Below are 20,896 nucleotides of genomic sequence, written 5' to 3' on the forward strand. Positions count from 1 at the left end.
GCATGTTCAGGAGGAGGTGAGGAGACCTGTGGGGAAACAACAACAACAACAACAACTAATAGACACTAGGTGTGCAAGCTGAATTGTAATTAGCCTCTGTGAGGGTGATGATAGGCCGGTGTTGTTTGATTTGATGATAGTAGTTTTGATCTGTTATTTTCCTGTTTTAGTCGTGCTAGCAGCCTGGCTCTTGGGATCAGACTGCAGCCTCAAAGATTTGATGGATTGCCATGAGATTCGGTGCAGACATTCATGTCATGAATTGCATTCATTTTGTTGACACCTTAATCGTCAGTCAGGTCAAACTTTTAAACTTTTAATGTCTCCAATATGTTGGTTTAGGACCAAATATCTGCAAAACTATTTTGTGCTTATTTAGTGCTAATTAGCAAATGTTAGCATGCTAAACTAAGATGGTAAACATTCTACCTGCTAAACATCAGCATGTTAATATTGTCATTGTGAGCATGTTAGCATGGTAACGTTAGCATTTGCCGTGCACAAGTACAGCCTCACAGAGCTGCTGGTGTCCTATAGACTCTTACTTTTGTTGAGTATTGTCCATAAATCTTTTTCATGAATCGCCTCCAGCTGTTTTGAGTTCACTGTCTGCATGGAGTAGAGGGTTTCATTTAAACCTGAGCTCTATTTTGGTTCAAACAAAGCTTCCTCATCTCCCTGAAGATGGGAAGTCTTCACTTTTAGCCACTTGAATGTAGCATTTTCTTTTCTTCCTCTGACCTTGTGACAGTAAACTCATAAAGTAGAAGACAAAATCCCTTCGGCCGACTTCTCATTCCTGCAAGTTCCTCCCTCCCTGATGGGATAATTGAAAGGCTTTGAGGCAGACTCTCAGAGTTGAGCTCAGCAGGCTCACGCAGGACATCAAAGGGAAACCAACCGTTCGACAGCACGAGCTTGAGGTCAGTACCGCGGCCAACGCTGCCAAACGGTAGTGAACGTCAGCGCTGAGGCGTCTGGCCTCCTCACCCGGCCCGCGTCTTCTCCATAGTGGGCACAGCAGCTTCTTCACCAAAGCTTCAAAGGCATTTCCTAATGAGGGCCAGATGCAGAGCTGAGACGACAAGTAGCCGCTGATTGTTCTGCAATTACCCCGACGCTCACGTGTACATATTAGCACTTGTCTGTTCGGACCAGCACAGAAACATACGTTATTCTGTGTACTTCCAAGAGGCTTTGGTTGTCTTTTTCCATTCTTAACAGAAATCCTGAAAAAGCCTCCTGTGCACCAGATCATGGCGATTATCCACAGAGAGATAAAACGCCCTACATGCTGCTGCACACACAGCTCGTGTTTTCATGCTGCTGAGGCTTTCTGATTCTCTGAATAAAAATATCCCAGTTTCTCTGGAGGCTTTTTCCCTCCATTAAAGCTGCAGCCTCAGCTTTTATTAGGGGAAAAACAAGCCTGATGAATATTCAGCACAGCGGGTTTGCAACCTTTACGGCCCTCTCTTGACTTTCATGCTGTTTACTGTTGATACACAACGTTACAGAACCAGAGCTTTGTGTGTGTTTTTTCACAGTGGAAAAAATGTGAACTGTCGCACCACATCCTGTCAAGACGTGAGTGTTTCTTCTTAAGTTGGTCACTTTTTATATGGTAAACAAATGAGTCTAGACACACTGCACGGCATCAAGGCCGCCATGAATGTTCTGACAATAATGATGCTGATCGTTTGACTCAACAGTGGAACTTTTATTGAACTTTTGCAACGTCCAGAATTTTACTTTTCCTTGTGTCTTTTTTTTTTCATGCAATATTTCCCAAACAAGCGACAACCTCAACCTCTTGACGTCAGTGCGGCTTTAAACTCGGCACTGAATCTGTACTGATTCTCATTCCCTTAACTCTTAATGAAAAGTTAAGTTTCTTTCCCACTCGATTTATATACCTCTCCATTTTTACTTTGTCTTGTGACCTCTTGGTGCAACAAAAATGCTTGAGTTAATATTTACACTTTAATGGGATTAAAAAAGAAATAACATTTAAAGGTCATAAAAGTTCTATGGAGCCTGGCGGGTATTATCTATTAATAATTTAGCCTCTCAAATTACTCTCAGGATCAGCAAGTTGTGTTCACTAATTATAAAATAGTCTAAACTGACTAAAATGACTTAAATCTCTCTGATCAGGCACACACCTTCCTTCTGTATAGAGCTGCAACCAACTTATCATTTTAATGATCGATCAATCCTGATGATTATTTTCTTAATTGTTTCGTATTTGTATAGAAATCCTGATGAAATATTGATCAGTTTCCTGAAGCCTAAAGATGATGTATTCGTATTGTTTTTTTCTTTTTTTCTTTATTATCCGATAAGACGCCGAAGTTAGGAAATACTAACAACCAGGAAGCTGGAATTAGTTTTGATGTTTGGCGTCTGACTGCATTTGATTACTTGTTAGTTTGCATCTGTTTTTGTTTGTCTTGCGTGTCGAGTCTCACGTATGACAATAAATCCTGTGAATGCGGACACACGCCTCCCTGTGAGGAGGAACCTGACCTGACTGTAAATCAGGAGACGTGCACCTGCAGCTCCTGTCATACCGCTGCGCTCTGCAAGCTACATGTGTGTTCAATGTTTATGCAACAGCTGAGGAGGAACAAAACAAGTTGTTCAGGTTTGTGGCGGCTAACGTCGTCGCCCTGTTCTTCTTATTTCTATTCTTCAGTCGTGTCACGCTCCGGCTGCCTGTAAATCTGCTTGTTCTGTTCATTAAAGAGTGAATTATGGTGAGTTATAAGGTTTTTTTTTTTCTTTCTTGTCTTTGTTCAAACTAAATGGAAAAATCAATTTGTAAAGATTGAGTGACTCTAAAAGGTCTCAGGGACTGATTGATAGTTTGGGCCTGTGAATTCATTGAAACCAGCTAACTTCTAAAGCTGAATGATGTTTTCTTCATATTAGAAAATCAGAATTAAAAACTGCTCTGTTACATCAGCTAATAAACAGCTCTTGAGTAATATGATGCCGCACGTGACGGCTACAAAGGTTTGACTTCGACTGTGATTTAGTTGAAGACGTATTCGGCTGTTTGAAACAAACGCTGCCACGCAGAACACACTTGGCCAAATGATTTAATGCCTCTGAAGAACTGATTTTAACATGAACCATTAAATAAAATATGTGTTTGTGTGTGTGTGTGTGTGTGTGTGTTGTCACCAAGGCCACTTGTTGCTATACAAGGGCTGAAAGGCACTGTTGAGACACTGTTGAGGCTTTGATAGGTAGATATTGGTAGTTTAGTTCTACTTACCGTTACATAACATTACCTTTGGTTCGGGGAAAATAACATTTTGGTGCATTTACAGACTTTTTGGTTAAAATAAATTGTTATAAATGATATAAATGAAGTTTTCCTGTATTTAATAACTGCCGAGCGAATTAAAATGACCTGAAATGCAGTTTAGCAAGAAGTATTAATTGGCTAATGTGAGTCAAGAACAAGGAAATCATTATAATTATTTTTTATTTGTTATTCTGACTATTTTTGATCAATCAATTAATCATTTAGTCTTTAAAAAAGTAAAAAGAAAAAAGTTGAAAGAGCCAAAAAAATAAACAACCCCCCCCCCCCCCCACACACAAAATATTCAATTCATAAGTATATAAAACGGAAAAGCAGCAACTTCTGAGAGGCCAGAACCACAAATATCTGCGAATTTTCATTGATTAAATGACTAAAATGATCAACTGATTTTCTGAATTGTTACCAATCGACTAATTATTTAAGCTCTAATTCAATGTCTTTGTTATTGATTATCAGTATGATTGATGTTGCTAAACATTTATTTAAACAAGTTCTGAAGCTAATTGTCTAATCTTACTATTGCTACCCAAAAGGTCTCCTGATTAACTCGTCTTTTATGATGAAAGTTCCTCTCTGACGGACCCAGAGGGAGGCGTCCTCGGCTCGGCTCGGTTAAGATTTGATGTGATTTATGGCTTTTTGTTCACTCCCCGTCTTCACCTTCAGCTGCTGAGGGCTGAAGGGAAACGCTGCTGTGTTGGTTAATATGTAACCCTTCGTGAAAAGGCTTTCCATTACGTGCTATTGTCTGCCTCATTAGATGTTTTTCAGCCGTGAGCTGAAGGTCGGCCCAGGCTGAAGAGTAACCGGCTTAGCTCGCCTTGCGCTTCACCTGGAGGCCCAGCGGAGGGGTCGGTTGTACCCAAACAGCCTAAAGCCCTGTTTCCTCTTATAGGACGCAGATCGTTTGGCTGTCATCTGAGGAAGTTGTCTAATCTTAGCCGTGAAACGTATCCCTCTCGCTCAGAGGACTTCTGGGTAAAGGCTGGTAGTCGGGGGGGGGGGGGGGGGGGGGGGGGGGGGGGGGCTCGTGGACTCAGTCCTGTTTGCGACCTGCGTGCTGTGGGAGGAAGTTAGAATGAGAGTTACAGGTAAGCTGCATGAGCACATTGTCAGAATAGCAGATCTCGGTGGTTTTGATGAAGGTCGACATGTGACGCACCAACAGCTACGTGGTCACATGTTTGTTTGGTTACGTCCGCTGTAGGTGTGACAAAGCGTCAGATCCTGCAAGCGTGGACCTGCAGCATTACTCTGTTCAATGGGCCATAATAACACCTTGTTTTCACTGTTTACCTCACACGATCCCAACGACGCAAATGCAGAAAAAAATAGCTTGTTGGAGTCAATTCCTCAAACATCTGCTGGATAAAAGGTCCAGAAATGTAATGTGATAAGCCTCAATGCCCGTTTTAAACTAGGAACTCATGCATGTGACATTGAAGTCTTTTAAAAAAAGAAAAAAAGTTTACTTTCAAGTGAGTCCACCCAGTTTTACTGAGTTATTATGCAACAGGCTGGAAGCTCATGTTGTCTTGAGGGTTTTTGTAGAAATGCTGAAATGGTAAAAGTCAACAGAGTTGTAAATTATGAGAAGGAATTCCTTAATATGTTGGTCATTAACTGAACGTCATGTTGCTGTGAAGCAGAAAGGAGAGAGAAGAAAGAAGAAGTGCAGACTTTCGCCTTTTAAAGTCTCTTTCATAGGACAGCAAGGTTTATTGTCCAGCTTTATTTTCTTTAGTTGTGCAAACACAGCGAGGAGCCGACCAGCTTCAGTGTTCAGTGTTCATTATAAGCAGTCCATTGATCACTCATGTAGCTTACAGATCGTCGTAGATGCTGTGCACAAGTTTCAGGACCAGCTTTACCGTTTTCTCCTCTGCTAGTGAAGTGATGCAGGTTATGATGAAGATGACTTTGTGGTATATCTGAGCATTTCCTGCTCCCTCCTTCAGGTTTGCGTTCTGGCAGCTCATGGAACCGGACACTTGGGAGATGTTTGGTCAGTCCTATGGGCTCTTTTTGTTTGTTTATTTGCATGAAGTTGGCAAGAAGAGTTTGTATTTTGGGTTGACTATTTTCACTTGCTTTGTTAAGGTGGGATAATGCTTAACGTCGATACGCTCGTTTTCATCTCCGCTTCGAGCTCCTGATGTGGTGTTGAGGTTTAGTCAGCCCCTCTGTGACCTACATTTACCCATAACACCCCCCTCTGCGTACTGTAGGTCCACAGAAACCTTTTTATAGTGAGCTTCATGTCCGTCTCGCATTTTGCAATTAAGTTTATTTCACTTTGGCTGTCTGCACACTTTATCATTATGTATATTATGATAGCTGTCATTTATGTTGACACCCTCTGTTTATACAAACAGGAAGGCCTCAGTGAGTTTGTTTTATGACAGGTAGTCAGCTACAACCACATAAAGATGCTGTTCAACCCAATAAAGGCTCTAATAAAGACTCTTCCAAGGTGCTTCCTAAAGTATGTATTCGTTAGTAGCGTCTCTCTCGCTGTTTGTTTGTGTTATTAATGTTAGTTAGTTTTTCATGAACCTTATAGTTTCTAACTGCTTATTTGGTAAAAGGCTTTCTTTCTCTTTTTATTTTGGTCCATCTGCATTCGTTCCTTGTATGTGTCCTAAACAAACTTTCAAAGGCTTTTAGTACTTTTGTACATCGTCTTCTTCCTGTTTTGAACCCCGATTTTTCTCCAAAAAAAACCCCCCGTGGCACATTGTGAAATGTACTCTAGAGGCTGAGAGTCTTGTTGTTTACAGGAAGGATGCTGGTATATCAGAATGGATGTTGTATTATCTGTAACTTCACATGTTGTTGCTCATTTTAAATGTGAGGGAGAGTAGCTCAGAGGAGGAGGAGGAGGGACTTCAGACTTTTTAGCAACACGCCTACGATTACGGTCTATTTGGGTGTTGGAACAGTTCAGAGTGCTCTGTAACGGTTGGTTCGTATCTCTTTCCTCCCTGTATCGGATCTATAACCGGTCCTCGGGATGACGTACAGTTAGGATTTAGACACACCAGCCTAATGACATTGCTGCGCTGCTTTATTTGGATGCGTACTGTAAACAAGGCTTTACATGTGCTGCAGATGAGTGAAAGCTTGCCTGCAAAGTAACTCCTGACTGACCTTTCAGACGTTCCCTCAGACTCATGATGTGGCCACAGATCCCATAAGGGTCCCATAGGTTTGCAATAAATACACAAGTATGGCTCAGTGGCTATATAAGATCAACCTTCTCACCTGGTTATTGTATCTATGAACAGTTTCTACATTTAATTCAGGGAAACTTACTATATTACAATATTGACCTAGTTGCTAGTTCATAGTTGTTGGTTCAACTTTATGGCCGTTTTGGAGGCTGAAATATGTGGTGCTGTTCTGTCTAATATGAAGAGCACTTCATTGTAGTCTAATGAAGGTAGGATTTATTGCAGGGCTGTTGTTGTAATAACTGAACTCTTACCTTTAGCAGGTACGTAATAAACTGCATGTATATTGCTTCTCTCAGATCATAAAAGGCTAACAAAACCATCTCCCTGTTTGAGGATTTTATTTAGTAGGATATTTTAAAGATATGACATGGGAATCAATCTTCCCCCCCCCCCCCCCAAAATAAACAGATTTAAAGATGTTAAAAGTCACTAGTCACAAGCTAAAATGCTTCCAGTAAACAGAAAATCAGATCAGTGGGAATCTGCAAAATTAGCAGCTCATTTTCTAAATCTAAAAAGCAATAAGCAGTATAATGGAAACACAAGAAATCATACTATAGTTCACATACTGCAGTTTGATATGTCTTAAACCCCACTGGGGGCCTAGATCCCACTGTGGGAGCCAGTGATCTGCAGGGCAGAGGATAAATAGAGTCTGAAGTCATAGAGTATATAAAAAGGGTCTATCTAAGCCAACCTGCCTGCTTCTTTACTCCTCCAGATGCTCGTCGAACAAACCAGCCCTCTCTGTGGCCCGTGAAGTCGACTTTGGCTCCTTTTTTATTAGAGGAGAATGGCTCTTTTGTTCCTGCTCATAATGTTTCCATTGATAATGACCAGGCCAGTGCACACAGGACCTCCTATGTTCATAAATGTCAGATGCAAACACACCTGTGAAAAAGCGAGAGGTCAGCGCCGCCGATCACATTAAGCGGGCTTCAGCTTTCACTAAAAAAAAGACCTCTGTGTAACGGAACATGATGTTGGACGGAGGCCTCGTTGTTTTTCTCTTCAATACTTTGCATTTGTAAGATGTGATGACGCAACCATAACGTAATGTGGCTTTAAGGTTGCCACGCAAAGCTTGAGGACAAATCGGTTGTCAAAGTACTGAAGTCTTAGATTTAAGAGAGTTTATGTTTAAATCTGCCGTTTGATTGACAGGACTCTTGTCATGAAAGTCACATTTTTATAAAAAAGTTTCTCCCGTGTTTATGTTATTGTTGTTACAGATAATAAAGACGCATTTGCAGAGTTCTTTGATATAAAGAGCTTTTGCTAATTGCTGCTAACCTGTCTGCACGTGACGACTAACTTGATGTGCGAGTAAATGTTTCCCTTTGTGTTTTTTGTGTTCTCAGTTTGCAGGTTGCATGGTAATCTGGACTTGATGCATGGCAGTTGCATGACCGCAGTAGGTCTTGTTGTGGGACTGAGAGCGCACAGCTGCAGCCATGGCTCAAACCGTGCACGTGAATGGCAGTGGCCCAGGTAAACACCCCCTTTGTTATATTATTTTTATCATATGAGGTACTATTTTTTTCTTTTCATTTTGATTGTGCATGAATAGTGATGCTGTAGCAGGTTCTATTTTTATCTATTTTTATGTGTGAAATTAGTGTTTTTCTCTGTCAAGTCTTGTTCGTCAGACTGAATCCTCGTGGTCTTATTGTAGATAGTCGCACCAGTATGCCTAAAGTTAGTCTCTAATAATATACTTCTACATGTCAAATGACTCCTGGCTGCCTCGTGAGCTTTATGTGCTCATCCTTACTAAATAAACTTGGAGCTGGATAAGAATACAATGGCGCTGAATGTAGATCAGGTGTCAGCTCCTGCATCACATCTGTCTCTGCCTCAACAAACACCAAGTGAAATCAGAATGCATGACATGATATATCAGTCAATAAACAACAGCCCTGCACGAATGTTAAACAGAAGCTTAAGGTGGACAACAAAAAGTCTTAATTCGCTCCTCTGTAAGTTATCTCTTCACCTCTGATGCTTCTGAAACACACCGAGGCTGTGTGCGTTCACACAGCGCACATGTAGAGAAGATTTCCACGCCTCGGTGTGAAATGAACGCCGTCAGCTCTGAACACACACCTGCAGACGGCTCACATTCCTGGTCAGACTAACAGGAGAGAGTGAAGCTTCTTACTTCCAAATCCCTCCAGGAATGCACAGCATGCAGAGCAGATGCTTCCAGGACACTTAGACAGCGTCAGTCCGCCACCAGCGTGTACTCCGCTCTGAGATACGATGCCTTTTTCCTTTTTAGCATGTAGGTCTTGTCAAGAAAAATGTGTGGTTTACTTCAAAAGGCCCAACAAAGTGTTTTTTTCAATTTGTCTATTTTTAGAGAATGTGAAAAATGCTGAGGAATGCTACGCTAACGCTGCTAACCTCCTCCCCCTTGCAAACTGTAAAAATAGCTTCTCTGCAGTGTTGGCAGTTAACATGCCAACGTGGTCACCTGCTGCACCCAAAGAATTTCAAGAAGACAGCGAAACTTAACCTTTTAAGTGTTTTAAGTCCAGTGTAGCGGCCAGTGCTCAGAAATGCTGATGGCCTAATAACTTTAGGAAACACTAATCTCACATTGATTTCTCTGCATTTGTGTTGCCAAAATCAGTTGGGAAGTATTTGTTTTGTTTGTATCTGGTTCTTTTAAAGGGACACTTCAGCGATTGAGGTTTAGTTTACTCTTCATGAAGATTTCTACTCAGCCCGTCAAATATTTGTCAAGTCTGAGAAAATAACCCAAACGATGATGACGAGGTTTCCTCTGCTCGGCCTTTAGGCTTGTGTAGAATTTTTAATGGAAAGTCTGCAAACAAACTGGTTTGATGTAGGCAGGCGGGGTCTATGGAGGATCACGTGACTGATAGGAAAAGGTGTTAGATGGCTACTTTTCGTTAGCCTCTTTCTCCTTTATTTAAGCAGTACCTGTGATTCACATCTAATCAAAACTGCAAATGTGAAAACAAGGATTGTGAGTGAAACAGGCTAAATAATGCTGCAGAGGCTGAGTCACGGCTCAGAGCTGACCGTGATGGCTTTGGCCTGACTTGAATGCCACCAGTCTGTTGTGGACAGAGAACCCAGAGAGCAGCGCTCAGAGTCGGACCGATGGGTCGACCCCCCCCCCCCCCCCAGCAGCTCATTCAAACCTACTGAAGTGGTTTTGTTTCTGCAGCGGGGACTGACCCAGCTGCCTCTTGAAATACCCCATGGTACCTTTTTCCTTGCCCCCTCAGTCACTCTCGTATTGTGTTTGTGTGTGTTTATGTAAGTGCTGTGAGCTTCTAACAACATGTGCCAAAGGGGCGGGACGCTGTGTCTTTGTAAACTAAACAGGATAATTGTTTGCTTTATTCGCTGGTCCTGAAGGATCCGGACTCTTAGCGTCTTTACACAATGATGAATAGATGTGGAACTGGTTTGTTTAAGTGTGACTGTATCTCAGTGTGCATTAATCCGTTCATTGTCAGTATTTGAAAGGTGCCTTCTGCAGCCAGTTGGGCTGAACAGTGTGTTGTTTTAGCATCAACAATGTATGCACTTACAATCCAGTGGTCACGCTGCAAGAGATGCAATATAATGAGGAGAGTTGGTGCACTACAGAAACCATTTTACTGATTGAGTGAGTGATGTTAGATCTGAACAGTGTAGTCTGGTCTGCTCTACCTGCACTGTAAATGTCTTTCTCAGAGGAGGCTGATTGTTTGCCACACAGTTGGAAGAAGAAGAAAAGACCAGCATCTTGTGTGGACTTTTTGCATGGCCGGTTAGCTTAGCAAAAAGACTGGAAACAGGGGGAAACAGCTAGCCTGGCTATTTCTTTATTTTCTTTTACACGTTTTGTTTTTGTAAAGATTAAATAAACGACATTCTCTGTTAATTAGTTGCTAGAAGTACTCAGCGTTCTGTCATTCTGTGGGTCAGTTTATGCTAACCAAACCAAAGCAGCCTGCACACTCTGTGTCGCTGATTGTTTTGCTTGACCATCTGTGAGAAAAGAACCGAGATGGGCAAAGTTTTTCAGGCCGCCTCAACGCTTGCAGAGGAAGCCCAAACATTTCCTCCAGTCTGCATCATCATGTACAGAGTTAAGTTGTTGAATTTGGCAGCAGAGTCTGGCATGGCCCTGTGAGTTTCTAGAAGAAGCTAATAGATCACAGTCTGCTCCGTCCGTCCTGCCTGGGTTCAGTTTGAAAAGGGCAGGAATGTGCAGCTTAAATGTTCTCATTGTTTTTTGTTTTGTTTCCTGTTTTTTTTTATTTTTTTTTATGTGGACGGATGTGTCTCGCTGCTGCAGTATGAGGTGTTGATCAAACGTTGGCTCTACTTTTCTTGTGAGCAATTAGGCGTATAGAGCTCCCAGACAGAGCCAGGAAATACCAGGCTGTGTGTGTGTGTGTGTGTGTGTGTGTGTGTGTGTGTGTGTGTGTGTGTGTGTGTGTGTGTGTGTGTGTGTGTGTGTGTGTGTGTGTGTGTGTGTGTGTGTGTGTGTGTGTGTGTGTGTGTGTGTGTGTGTGGCCACCGGAGTCCCCTCCACCCCGTCGCCTCTTGCATCATGCTTTGCTCTCCCTCAGTGTAATGCACCGAGTGTGAGTGCTACACTGTGTTATTCCCCTCTGCGGCTGTGTGTATGAAACCAGTGCAACTCTTTAACGTCTCTGTCCGATGAGTTTGTGCATTTGTGAAGAAATGGCGGTTGATAATCTCCCAGAGGTGCAGTTTTTCCCACTGTGTGCTGTTGTTATCGTGCGTTTATGTCAAAATAAAGGGGGAAAACCAACAAAGCGTCTCAGTATCAGCTTCCACCAGCGTCCTTCCTAAAGATAATTCCTCATTTGGTGTTTTGATGACGGTGCTGTCCAACATGTCGCTCCAAAATGTCATAGCATTTGATTTATTCATCATTTTTGTACTTAATCCATTCGGTGACCCCTTGTGTCCCCGATGGAAGCATCTGCGTTTGTTGTGTTTCTCCACTCATTTATTCAGCTTTGTTTCTTTCATTTGTCTGTTTGTTGTCAAACAGGACAGTTATACTTATTATAAAACACAACAGAACAACTATAGTATAGTTTACTTACTTCTGCACAAAACTATTGCTGTTCTTTTTATTGATAAATCTGCTATTCGTCCATCTTATTTTTCTGATAGATTAGTTAATTGTTTTGTCTATAAAACATCAGAGGTGATGTCTTCAAACTGCATTTTATCACCAACCAAAAGAAAACTCAACAAAATATCGAGTTTTCAATGATTATAAAACAGAGACAAAAACCTCATATTTGACAATCTGGAACCAACAAACGTTTTCTTGATGAAACACTTAAATGATAAATTGATCATCAGGATTGTCGTTGTTTCATGTTGCATACGGATTAATGGTTTCCGCAGTTAACAAAATGGCCGAAACCCGAAGTGACGGCCGTCAGTATAAGCGTACATATATGTGTACATAGTGTGGTCAGTGTTTGTGAGCTGCTTGATCATTTGTAGGTTTAATTTGTTGTGATCTGGTGTTCACTTGTGTTAATTCAGCCGTGATTAAGTGAGTAGTTTAGTGAGACATTTCTGTGCACCGGTTTGAAAACAAACAACTGGCAGACAGATTTAGACCAGTAGCCCAATTTATTCTGTCTCTGAGGGCTCTGTGGATGTTAAAAGGCTTTTGTCAGCTCTAAATTTAAACTTTTACAGGGCCAGTGCAAAATAAGCCAAGACATGCTTGTATATTTTTCCTCACAGATTAACATCAAGGTCCAAGTTGGCCTTCAGCACAGTATTTTAAGGCGGGGGGGAGAGTTCACGGGCTTAAAGTGACTGAAAAGGAGCTGCAGAAAGATTTCAGTCAGTGCAGCAAAAATATACAAAAAGCAACACGAAACATCTTTATTGCTCAAGTGCAGACAAGTCGCGAATTTACAGGGATTTTGTGTGTGTGTGTGTGTGTGTGTGTGTCTTCTCCGGATATCAGTGTATTTGACTTAATTTGAAGAACAACTGTTCAGTCGGCACATGGTTCCTGTTAGAGCCTCTGGCCTGGAAATCATCTGTGAAAGACGTGCAAGTAGCTCCTGGAAACATGCGAGTGAGAACTTTTTTAACAGCCGCATTTTCTTGGCGATCACTGTGGAGTTCATGCTGAACATGTCGTTGGACTGAATCTACAGCTAATGTTGGATAATTAGGCTGAAACATCTTAATATCCCCAGCTGAGAGCAGTAGAGCAGGGCTGGGACGCTGTGTGCTCCGAGTGAATGCTATTTTTAAGTGTTGACCTGGCACTTGTATAACGTTTAATGTTTTACAATTGGCACACTGTTGGATAAACTCACGATGACAACACAAACTAGGTCAGCAATTAACGATCAGCGATTATTAGCCATTATCGATTAAGTCTGCTGATTAGTTTTCCATTTAATTGATCGTTTATCTACAAAATGTTTTTAAAAATGGTGAAAAACGTCCATCACAACTTCCCAAGGCTGAATGCCGTCTTCACATTGCTTGTTTTGTCCGACCAACAGTCCAAAACCCAAAGATATTGGATTTACATGATATGAAACAAGGAATGAGGCAACATTTCAACATTGGAGAAGCTGGAACCAGCAAATGTTGTTTGATAAATGACAATTATCCAAATGTCAGAAGTGTAGGAAATTATTATTTTTTGTTGTTGATCGACGTTTCAGCTCTAAAACTCACTGGACAAAGTTTTGGCGTCCCAGATGCTGCATAGGTTGTCATGTGGTGTGTCGCTGTGTCGCATTTTCTAAACACGAGCAATAATCAGGCCCAAAGCTTATTTTTGTCCCCGACGCCCGACATTTTCGGGCTGACACCGTGCAGCCTGATCCGGCCCGAAGAATCAGTCGGCCTCTCCACACAAACTGACCGTAGATCTCAGATGTTCACGGGTGAAACAAAGTTAATGACTAAATTGAATTCATGTTGTGATGTATTTATCATTTTTATGTTGCATTTTGTCCCATATATTTGTATTAAGGTATATGGTGATGAAATATATTGTATAGTATATTAGATTTCAGCCCATCTCTTCTGTTTATGCATGAAAACCTGGTGAAGTCGCTTTAAGGCTCTCAGATGTGAAAGAGAGACTAGTTATGCTTTTGAACTGAAAACCTTTTTCTCCCCCTTTCAAATGATGCAGAGGGAAGTTTAATGTAGGTGGAGTTCCTTAAATACTAGCAGTGTTTAGTCATGTTGGTGGAGTTCAATTTGCTTGGGAAGTTTTCAGGGTCATTTTCTGGTCGTGCAAACAGTTTTAGGCGGAGATGACAGTAGAAGAAGACTGGGAAATGTTGAAAATATCACATCTCATATTCAGCAACAGATAATAAAAAGAGCTTTTCTTTAATTGAGGAACAAAAGTCCTGCAGGGCCGCGTGCTGGCTGTCTAACTGTTGTGTAATCCCTGTCAAATTGACAATGTAACAGCTGTTGATAACCGGAGCAGACTCCCGGGCTCTCGGTGTCACTGTTGGCTCCTCGTCACTGGAGCGTGACCCCTTCAGTTGTCCCGTGTTGATGAGGTCATCGCTCAGCTGTTCGGGGTCTCTGCGGTACCAGAGGGCCGCCTGTCACTCCTCTGCATGTGCGACACGGCTGATCAGCGCTCGGTAACTCGTGCCAGGGAGAGTCCTCAAAACCAGACAGCACAAGACCGTGACTGTGCTGCCTCGCAGATTATTTATACCAGGAACAAAACAGGAAGTGCTTCTTTCAGGACAACTTTGTCTTAAGAAGTGCACTGATACAAAATGTAAGCTTACTTTCTAAAAATAAAGGACATGAGCTTTATTTACACACCAACTGGCATAAATACATCGTTGTAGTTCAATTTAACATGAGATTATTAATATATTAGTTTAGAGCTGCAGCTATCAATATTTCCTGCAGATTCTTTTGTTGGTTAATAGTTTTTTCTATTGACATCTAAAAAATGTCAGAAAATAGTGCCTTTCAGTTTACTATCATATTTGACAAAGAAACGCAGCAAATCTTCACCTTTTGAGAAGCTGGAACCAGTAAATATTTGGCTGTTTTTGGTTGAAAAATGACTGAAATTGTAAATTGTTTACATGATGTGAAGTAAAAAAAAAGCATGTCTTAAAAATAGTCAATCAGCAGGAAATAACACAACTGATTTATTTTACTGTTAATTGAACAAGATGTAATGTTTTAACTGTTTGTAGGACAAAATAAGCTGTTTGAAGACGTCACTTTGTGCTCTGTGGAATTGTCACAAGCATTTTTCACTATATTCTGACATTTTTGTAAACTAAACAATAATAGAAACAATAAAGTCATTGGAAAAAAGGATGAAAATAATTGCTTGTTGCAGCTTTACTTGATATAAAATTAAGATTTAAGATTACTTCTAAAACTAAAGGTCAGCTGTATCAGGAGTTGTATTTACATATGTTCAGTACTTGTACTCTGGTTTATACTTCGGTCCACTTTGCAGCATTCACTTTCAGACGGAGTATAAAGGTTTGACGTGTACAGTAGTGGAGCTATCCGTCTCAACAACAGGCTGTTATTGTCATGAGTTCACCTCCCCTCCACTGAATAACAGGACTCTTATTTGGGTAGGGGAAGCGCTCGCCTCAGAGCCTCGCAGGATTGGAGGAGGCAGCTGTCCAATAGTGCAGCCAGAGCAGCGCTGTGCTTAGTTTACACCAATAGTGGAACTTTTTTTCCCCCCCTTTATGGAGAGAGGATTGAGAAAGAGTGCACAGAGTGAGGAGAAACAGCCTGATCTCAGCTCAGTGTGTCCTGTCCTCTAAAGCAGCCAGCAGAGAGAAGCAGTGAAGAAGAAGAAAGTAAGAATGGAGGGAGTGCTGTTGGTCTGAGGTGAGTGAAGCCTGAACAACAAGGCGGTGAGGTTTTAGCAGCAGGCTTAGCGTTGTAACTCCCTCCTCTGCTGTAGCTGAATGGAAAGGATTGACGGGAGACGTTGCCGGAGCTGGGAGGACTGGAAAGGAAGGAGCAGGGCTGTTTATTTCAAGCCTGTGTTTGCTTTAGTCCGTGAGAGTTCCAGGCATACCAAGAACAAGACGCTGGATTTAGCCAACACAGTGTGACTGTAGTGGAGTCTCCTAATGGCCTGGAGAGCTGACTAGCTCTATAGATGCAGATCTCTCTGACAGGGTGCACTTTCAGCTGGATGTGAGGAGTTTGGACTTTGTACAGATCAGTGAGAGCTGCTTAAATTTAAGTGCATGAACTTAGGAAATTCTTGTTTTTTTGTGTGTTCACAGTTTGATAGTTTATGGTTCATTTGTGTCTCAAGTTGTTGTCGCGTCATGTTGGCATGAAGGATGGATTTTGGACTAGAAAATATTGACACAATCTGTTTTTCTGTCTCCCTGACCCCCTTCTCTTATCCAAGCTCTGTAAACAACAGCCTGTTTATCTGTCACAAGCTTTGCACTTTTTGGTTTCCACAAACTTCAACAGGCTAGATTATACAAGGATATCCAGCATTTGTTTTTGTTTTGTTTACCATGCCGCTTGTTATTTCGTGTTGGCTTTGCATAGTTGGGTCTCACATAGTTTTGGGCTGACTTGAGCAACCCCTTGCCAAAATGATTATCACTCACGCTTTTCCAGCAGAGACGTGAGAAACTTCAGACATGTTTGTACTCGCACTGTCAAATTGTGCCGATTGTTAGCAGCAGAGGAAACACTTTAACTGACACTCGAGCTGTTTCAGGGCCATTTTTTGGCAACAAATACCTCCTTTTTTAAATTCAAGTGATAGTTTCTTTTCAAGTTACCTTTTATGTTAAATTTGTAGAAAGAAGCAAATAGAAATAATATGTGGTCTTTACGAAAGCACTAACATCAGAACTCTTAACTAATGTGTTCTTGGGGTCTCTATTTCAGAAAAAGGACAAAGATGCCCAAGCACAGAAGACGAGAAGGACTCCGTGGCCCCCTACTATGTTGAAACTCCCTATGGTTATCAGCTAGACCTGGACTTCCTCAAATATGTCGACGACATTGAGAGGGGCAACACAATTAAGAAGCTGAGCATCCAGAGGAAGCCCAAAGCGGCCAAACCCTTGTCGGTGCCTCGGGGCAGCACTGGCGGGGGCAGCACCCAGGCTGAATGGACCTCCACAGACTCCCTGTCCTCTTCCAACAGCGACGACAAGCAGTCCCCAGTCTTCTTCAGCTCCAGGCCCCAGGTCTCTGCACCGCAGACCCCCACCCTCTCCAGGGCAACCTGTGAAGCCTCCCTGCAACAATCCTACTTGAGCATCACAGAGCAGAAACAGCTCCTGCCACCTCCTTCGCCCAGGTTTGCCCCTCGTCACAACCCACAAGTGGAGAGGACCCTTATGGAGACACGTCTTCGGCTGGAACAGGAGCGTCTGCTCATGCAGCCCCACAGCGATCCTCCGATGCCCCGCCGCCGTCTCGCCAGCTTTGGCGGCATGGGGTCCAGCAGCTCGCTGTCCTCTTACTCAGGCTCCATGGCCCCAAGCCAGATCTCTCCCAGCACCCATCAGCCTCTCCTAATCAACGGTCACCACCCCAATGGAGAGTATAACCCCTACTACCCGCCATCCATGGGCAGCTCCATCCGCCACAGTCCCATGAGCTCTGGCATGGCCACACCTGTGACAAATGTCAGCCCATTACACCTTCAACAAATTCGGGAACAGATGGTTGTAGCCCTCAAGAAACTGAAAGAGCTAGAGGAGCAGGTGAAAACCATTCCTATCTTACAGGTGAAGATTGCTGTTCTTCAGGAAGAGAAAAGACAATTGGCTGCTCAGTCCAAAAATCAAGGTCCTGGTGGCTTCCGCAAGCGCTCCTACAGTGTAGGCAGTGCTGACCAAATGGAGAACCCGGGCCCCATCCAAAAGGAAACAGAGCTGCACATCATGGAGCCTGAAGCCCAGGAACAGAGCGCTCAGCGGCTGGTGGAGTTCAGACGTCTGGCTGCTGACGTCCAAGCTCTGGAGAAGACGACCCAGGACAATAATTTTACTGACATTCAGCCTCATAAGCTCACGCAAAACCAGGCCCACCAAAAGTCCATTGGCATAGTTACTGATGAAAACATGAACAACCTTCCCGTCGCTCACAAGAAGGTGACAAATGAACATTGTTTCCAGGATGCGGGAGTATCGACGGAGCGGCAGGAAATGCGCAGCGCTGCGGTTGGGGTGACCGAGGCCATGCTGGGCATGACCAGTGAAGCTGAGAAGGAGATTGAGCTCCAGCAGCAGACCATCGAAGCACTGAAGGAGAAGATCTACCGTCTGGAGGTGCAGCTGAAAGAAACGACTCACCAAATAGAAATGGGAAAGCTAAAACTGGAGCTCCAAGCAGCCGGTGGGTCAAACAAGAAAAAAGCGGACAAAGGCTTGATGGCCAGGCCTGAGATGTACAACGCTTGCGTGGAGGCCAAAGTCCAGATGCGCAGCCAGGGAGTGGGTGACCATCTGGAGATCAGCCATGCTAACACAGCTAAAACTCTACAAAGCCACACTATAGGAGTGTCCTGTCAACCCAGTGTGCAGAGTGTTGCCACAGGCCCAGAGATCCCTATGGACCGGTGGGTGGTGCATGAGCGTGTGGAGGTAAATGACCAGTGTGTAGGGAGACGGGTGGAGACATGTCACCAGCAGGCAGGCACAGAGCTGAATGTCTGTGAGGTGGGAGTTAACACAGAGGAATCGGTTGACAGCTTGGCTCTCTGCAAACCCATGACGGAGTTGAGCAAAGAGTCGAGATCAATTGGCTGCGGAGATTGTTCAGTGGATGTGATCGTTAGTCCCATCAAGACGCTGGTGTCACAAGGAACTGACCCAGATTTTGTCAGCAAAGTGGACTCTGGTGTAATGGCTGCTCCTGAGTCAGCAACTCAAGAGACCAATACTGAGATAAAGGTTGTGAGCAAATCCACCAACACAAAAACCGCTGTCCTGACCGACTCTTTCACTGACATGGTGTTGATCACTTGTGACAAGCAGACCAACACGGCTGCGGTTGAAACGAGGACGGTGGCTGCTGGGGAGGGACTTGTCAAAGATGTTCACTCAACAGCAAAGATGCGTTCGATTGCTGTTGGAACCACCACAGATGTGGAGTCATTCCTTGGCAAAGAAAGCTCTACTAAAACCAAAGAATGTGGGGTGGGACCAGTTAGCATCCATGAGAACTTCTTGGTTGGCTTAAAAACCAGGAACATAGCCTGCGGCCCCTCCCAGCCGACTGAATTTGTCACAAGCAGCAGCAAAGAGACTGTGGAGGCTGCACCACCGCAAGCTCAGGCCCAGGGGGGCGCCGGACTGGACCATTACATCGAGAGGGTGCAGAAGCTGCTGCAGGAGCAACAAATGCTGCTAGCAGACAACTACAGCGAGCTTGCAGAAGCCTTTGGTCAGCCCCAGTCCCAGTTTGGATCCATCAACAGTCAGCTGGTCAGCACGCTCTCGTCCATCAACACGGTCATGAAGTACGGAAGTTCTGAGGACATCCTCAAGCTGCAGTCAGACTCTGTCAACTCAAACAAAGGTGAGAGGTTTACCACATCCAGCACTGAGGGGGCTAAGGGGTCCACAAGCTCACGAGTGTTGCAAAAACACAAGCGGTTCTTGTGATAATTGGTTGAAAGTCATGGCAGGCGATGAAAGCATAGTTTCAAGGGTTGACAACAGAAAATGTACACAGAATCTTGCGCAAGCAAAATATCATGTAGTCATGTATTTGGTGCCTGAGGGGGCATTAAAGAGAGGGTTTGATTTCTTTCTTTTCCAAGGTTTATTGCACAACAGATTAAATTAGTTTCATGTCTGTCTCTCATTACAATTGAAAATTCAAGATATACAGTAAGCTTTGGCACTTGAAGATTGCGAGAAGAATAATTCTGCTTTGGTAATGTTTTGGAGTTGTTATATTTCAGTGCAGACGGTCTTTGAGGCCAGAGCAACTACTCCTGGGTAAAACACGTCAATTAGGCTCTTACCCGTCTGATAAGTGCCTCCTTAGAGTTTTAAGAGTCGCTGCACTTAAAGTCGCCCTGTGGAGTTTTCTTGAAAACAAACAAAAGTGAGTATTTTAAATCCTGCACTGTTTACATCCATACTTACCAGCCTGCAGTCTTCTTCTTCTCTGCCTTCATTGGAATATTGCTGCATTTCTTAACATTTTACTGCTACCTGTCAAACAGTGGAATAATGTGAAACCTCTGGTTTTGCCCCCCCGCATCAAACCAAACGGGGACCTGCATGTAAAAAAGAACTGCTCCATAGTGCCACTAGTGGCCAAAAACTCTGCAGGGTAACTTTCAGCAGAGAGCCAAGAAGTAGCTGAAACCAACGACGCCACACGTTGATAATCCAGATTCTATATTTACACATAAAATAAATAGATATTTAATGTTGGGATTTCCCTTGATTCCGTTGGGATGTAATTATGGTAATAGAATAACTATAACAGAGAGTTTAAAAGACAGATTGGAGTTGGCCTTAGTCATTTTATGAAATGTGAAATAAATTCATTGCAGTGTTGCAGGGCTGTTCAGAGGTCAGTGAAACAGCTGTAGAGATAATGTGGTGACAAAGTAAGATGTAGTGTGGGACTGAATGCCAGCACAGTTTTGGCTGTACTGTGGAGGATCTAGTCTGGAGTTGGGGGGGGGGGGGGGGGTTGTGGTTAGAGGGTTCACACAGTGTCTAAAGAGAATCCTGATAGGATCAGACAGGCCAAAGTTATCTCTGACCCTGAAAAATGTGGCGGGGGCTTTGGACGTGAACCAACAATGAGCTCATTTCTTTTCGGGAACCAGTAACGTCGCACCAATCGGCCGCTTGTTGTTTTTGCGGGCCGCCCTGCCTTCACTAACACCTCACTGCTGATGCTGATTCATGGCTCCTCCTGAGTTACATAACACGCATTCATGCCGGCTGGCGACATGAATGCAGAGGCGATTGTCTGAGTTGTGTGCGAGCTTGTTTCTGGTCAGTTGCTGGCCTCTTTAGGAATGTAGAATTAGTAACCAGACGTAGTTCCTGTTCACGTAACTAATGTTGGCATAATCGCAGCCCTGAACACAATAAGCCAAGTGGGAACGACTATAAAAATGATTTGGTTGGAGTTCTGTGTCGTTACACAGTCGGAGTTTCAAGAAGATCAGAAAAAACTGTAAGCAACTTTCTCCAAGTCGGTTGGTTGAAGTTCTTTGAGGCCGTTTTGTGTCAAGAACCTAAAGACGTGACAGAGTTAAACACACCATAACTTGCCAACTTGTCATTAAAAA

At 43.2% G+C, this 20,896-nt stretch overlaps 1 protein-coding gene across 2 annotated transcripts in view; it reads left to right on the forward strand.

Annotated features, from left to right (window-relative positions):
* The window catches only part of kank1a (KN motif and ankyrin repeat domains 1a), a 52,229-nt gene that overhangs the window by 22,237 nt on the left and 9,096 nt on the right, over positions 1-20,896 (forward strand). For both annotated transcript variants that reach the window (XM_070904129.1, XM_070904130.1), the window contains exons 2-3: positions 7,935-8,064; positions 16,507-19,152. In XM_070904129.1, the coding sequence (XP_070760230.1) occupies positions 8,028-8,064; positions 16,507-19,152 (2,683 nt within the window). In that variant the 5' untranslated portion in view covers positions 7,935-8,027. The remainder of the gene's footprint in view (positions 1-7,934; positions 8,065-16,506; positions 19,153-20,896) is intronic.

Source organism: Enoplosus armatus, chromosome 4, assembly GCF_043641665.1.
Source record: "Enoplosus armatus isolate fEnoArm2 chromosome 4, fEnoArm2.hap1, whole genome shotgun sequence".
Lineage (NCBI taxonomy): Eukaryota > Metazoa > Chordata > Actinopteri > Centrarchiformes > Enoplosidae > Enoplosus > Enoplosus armatus.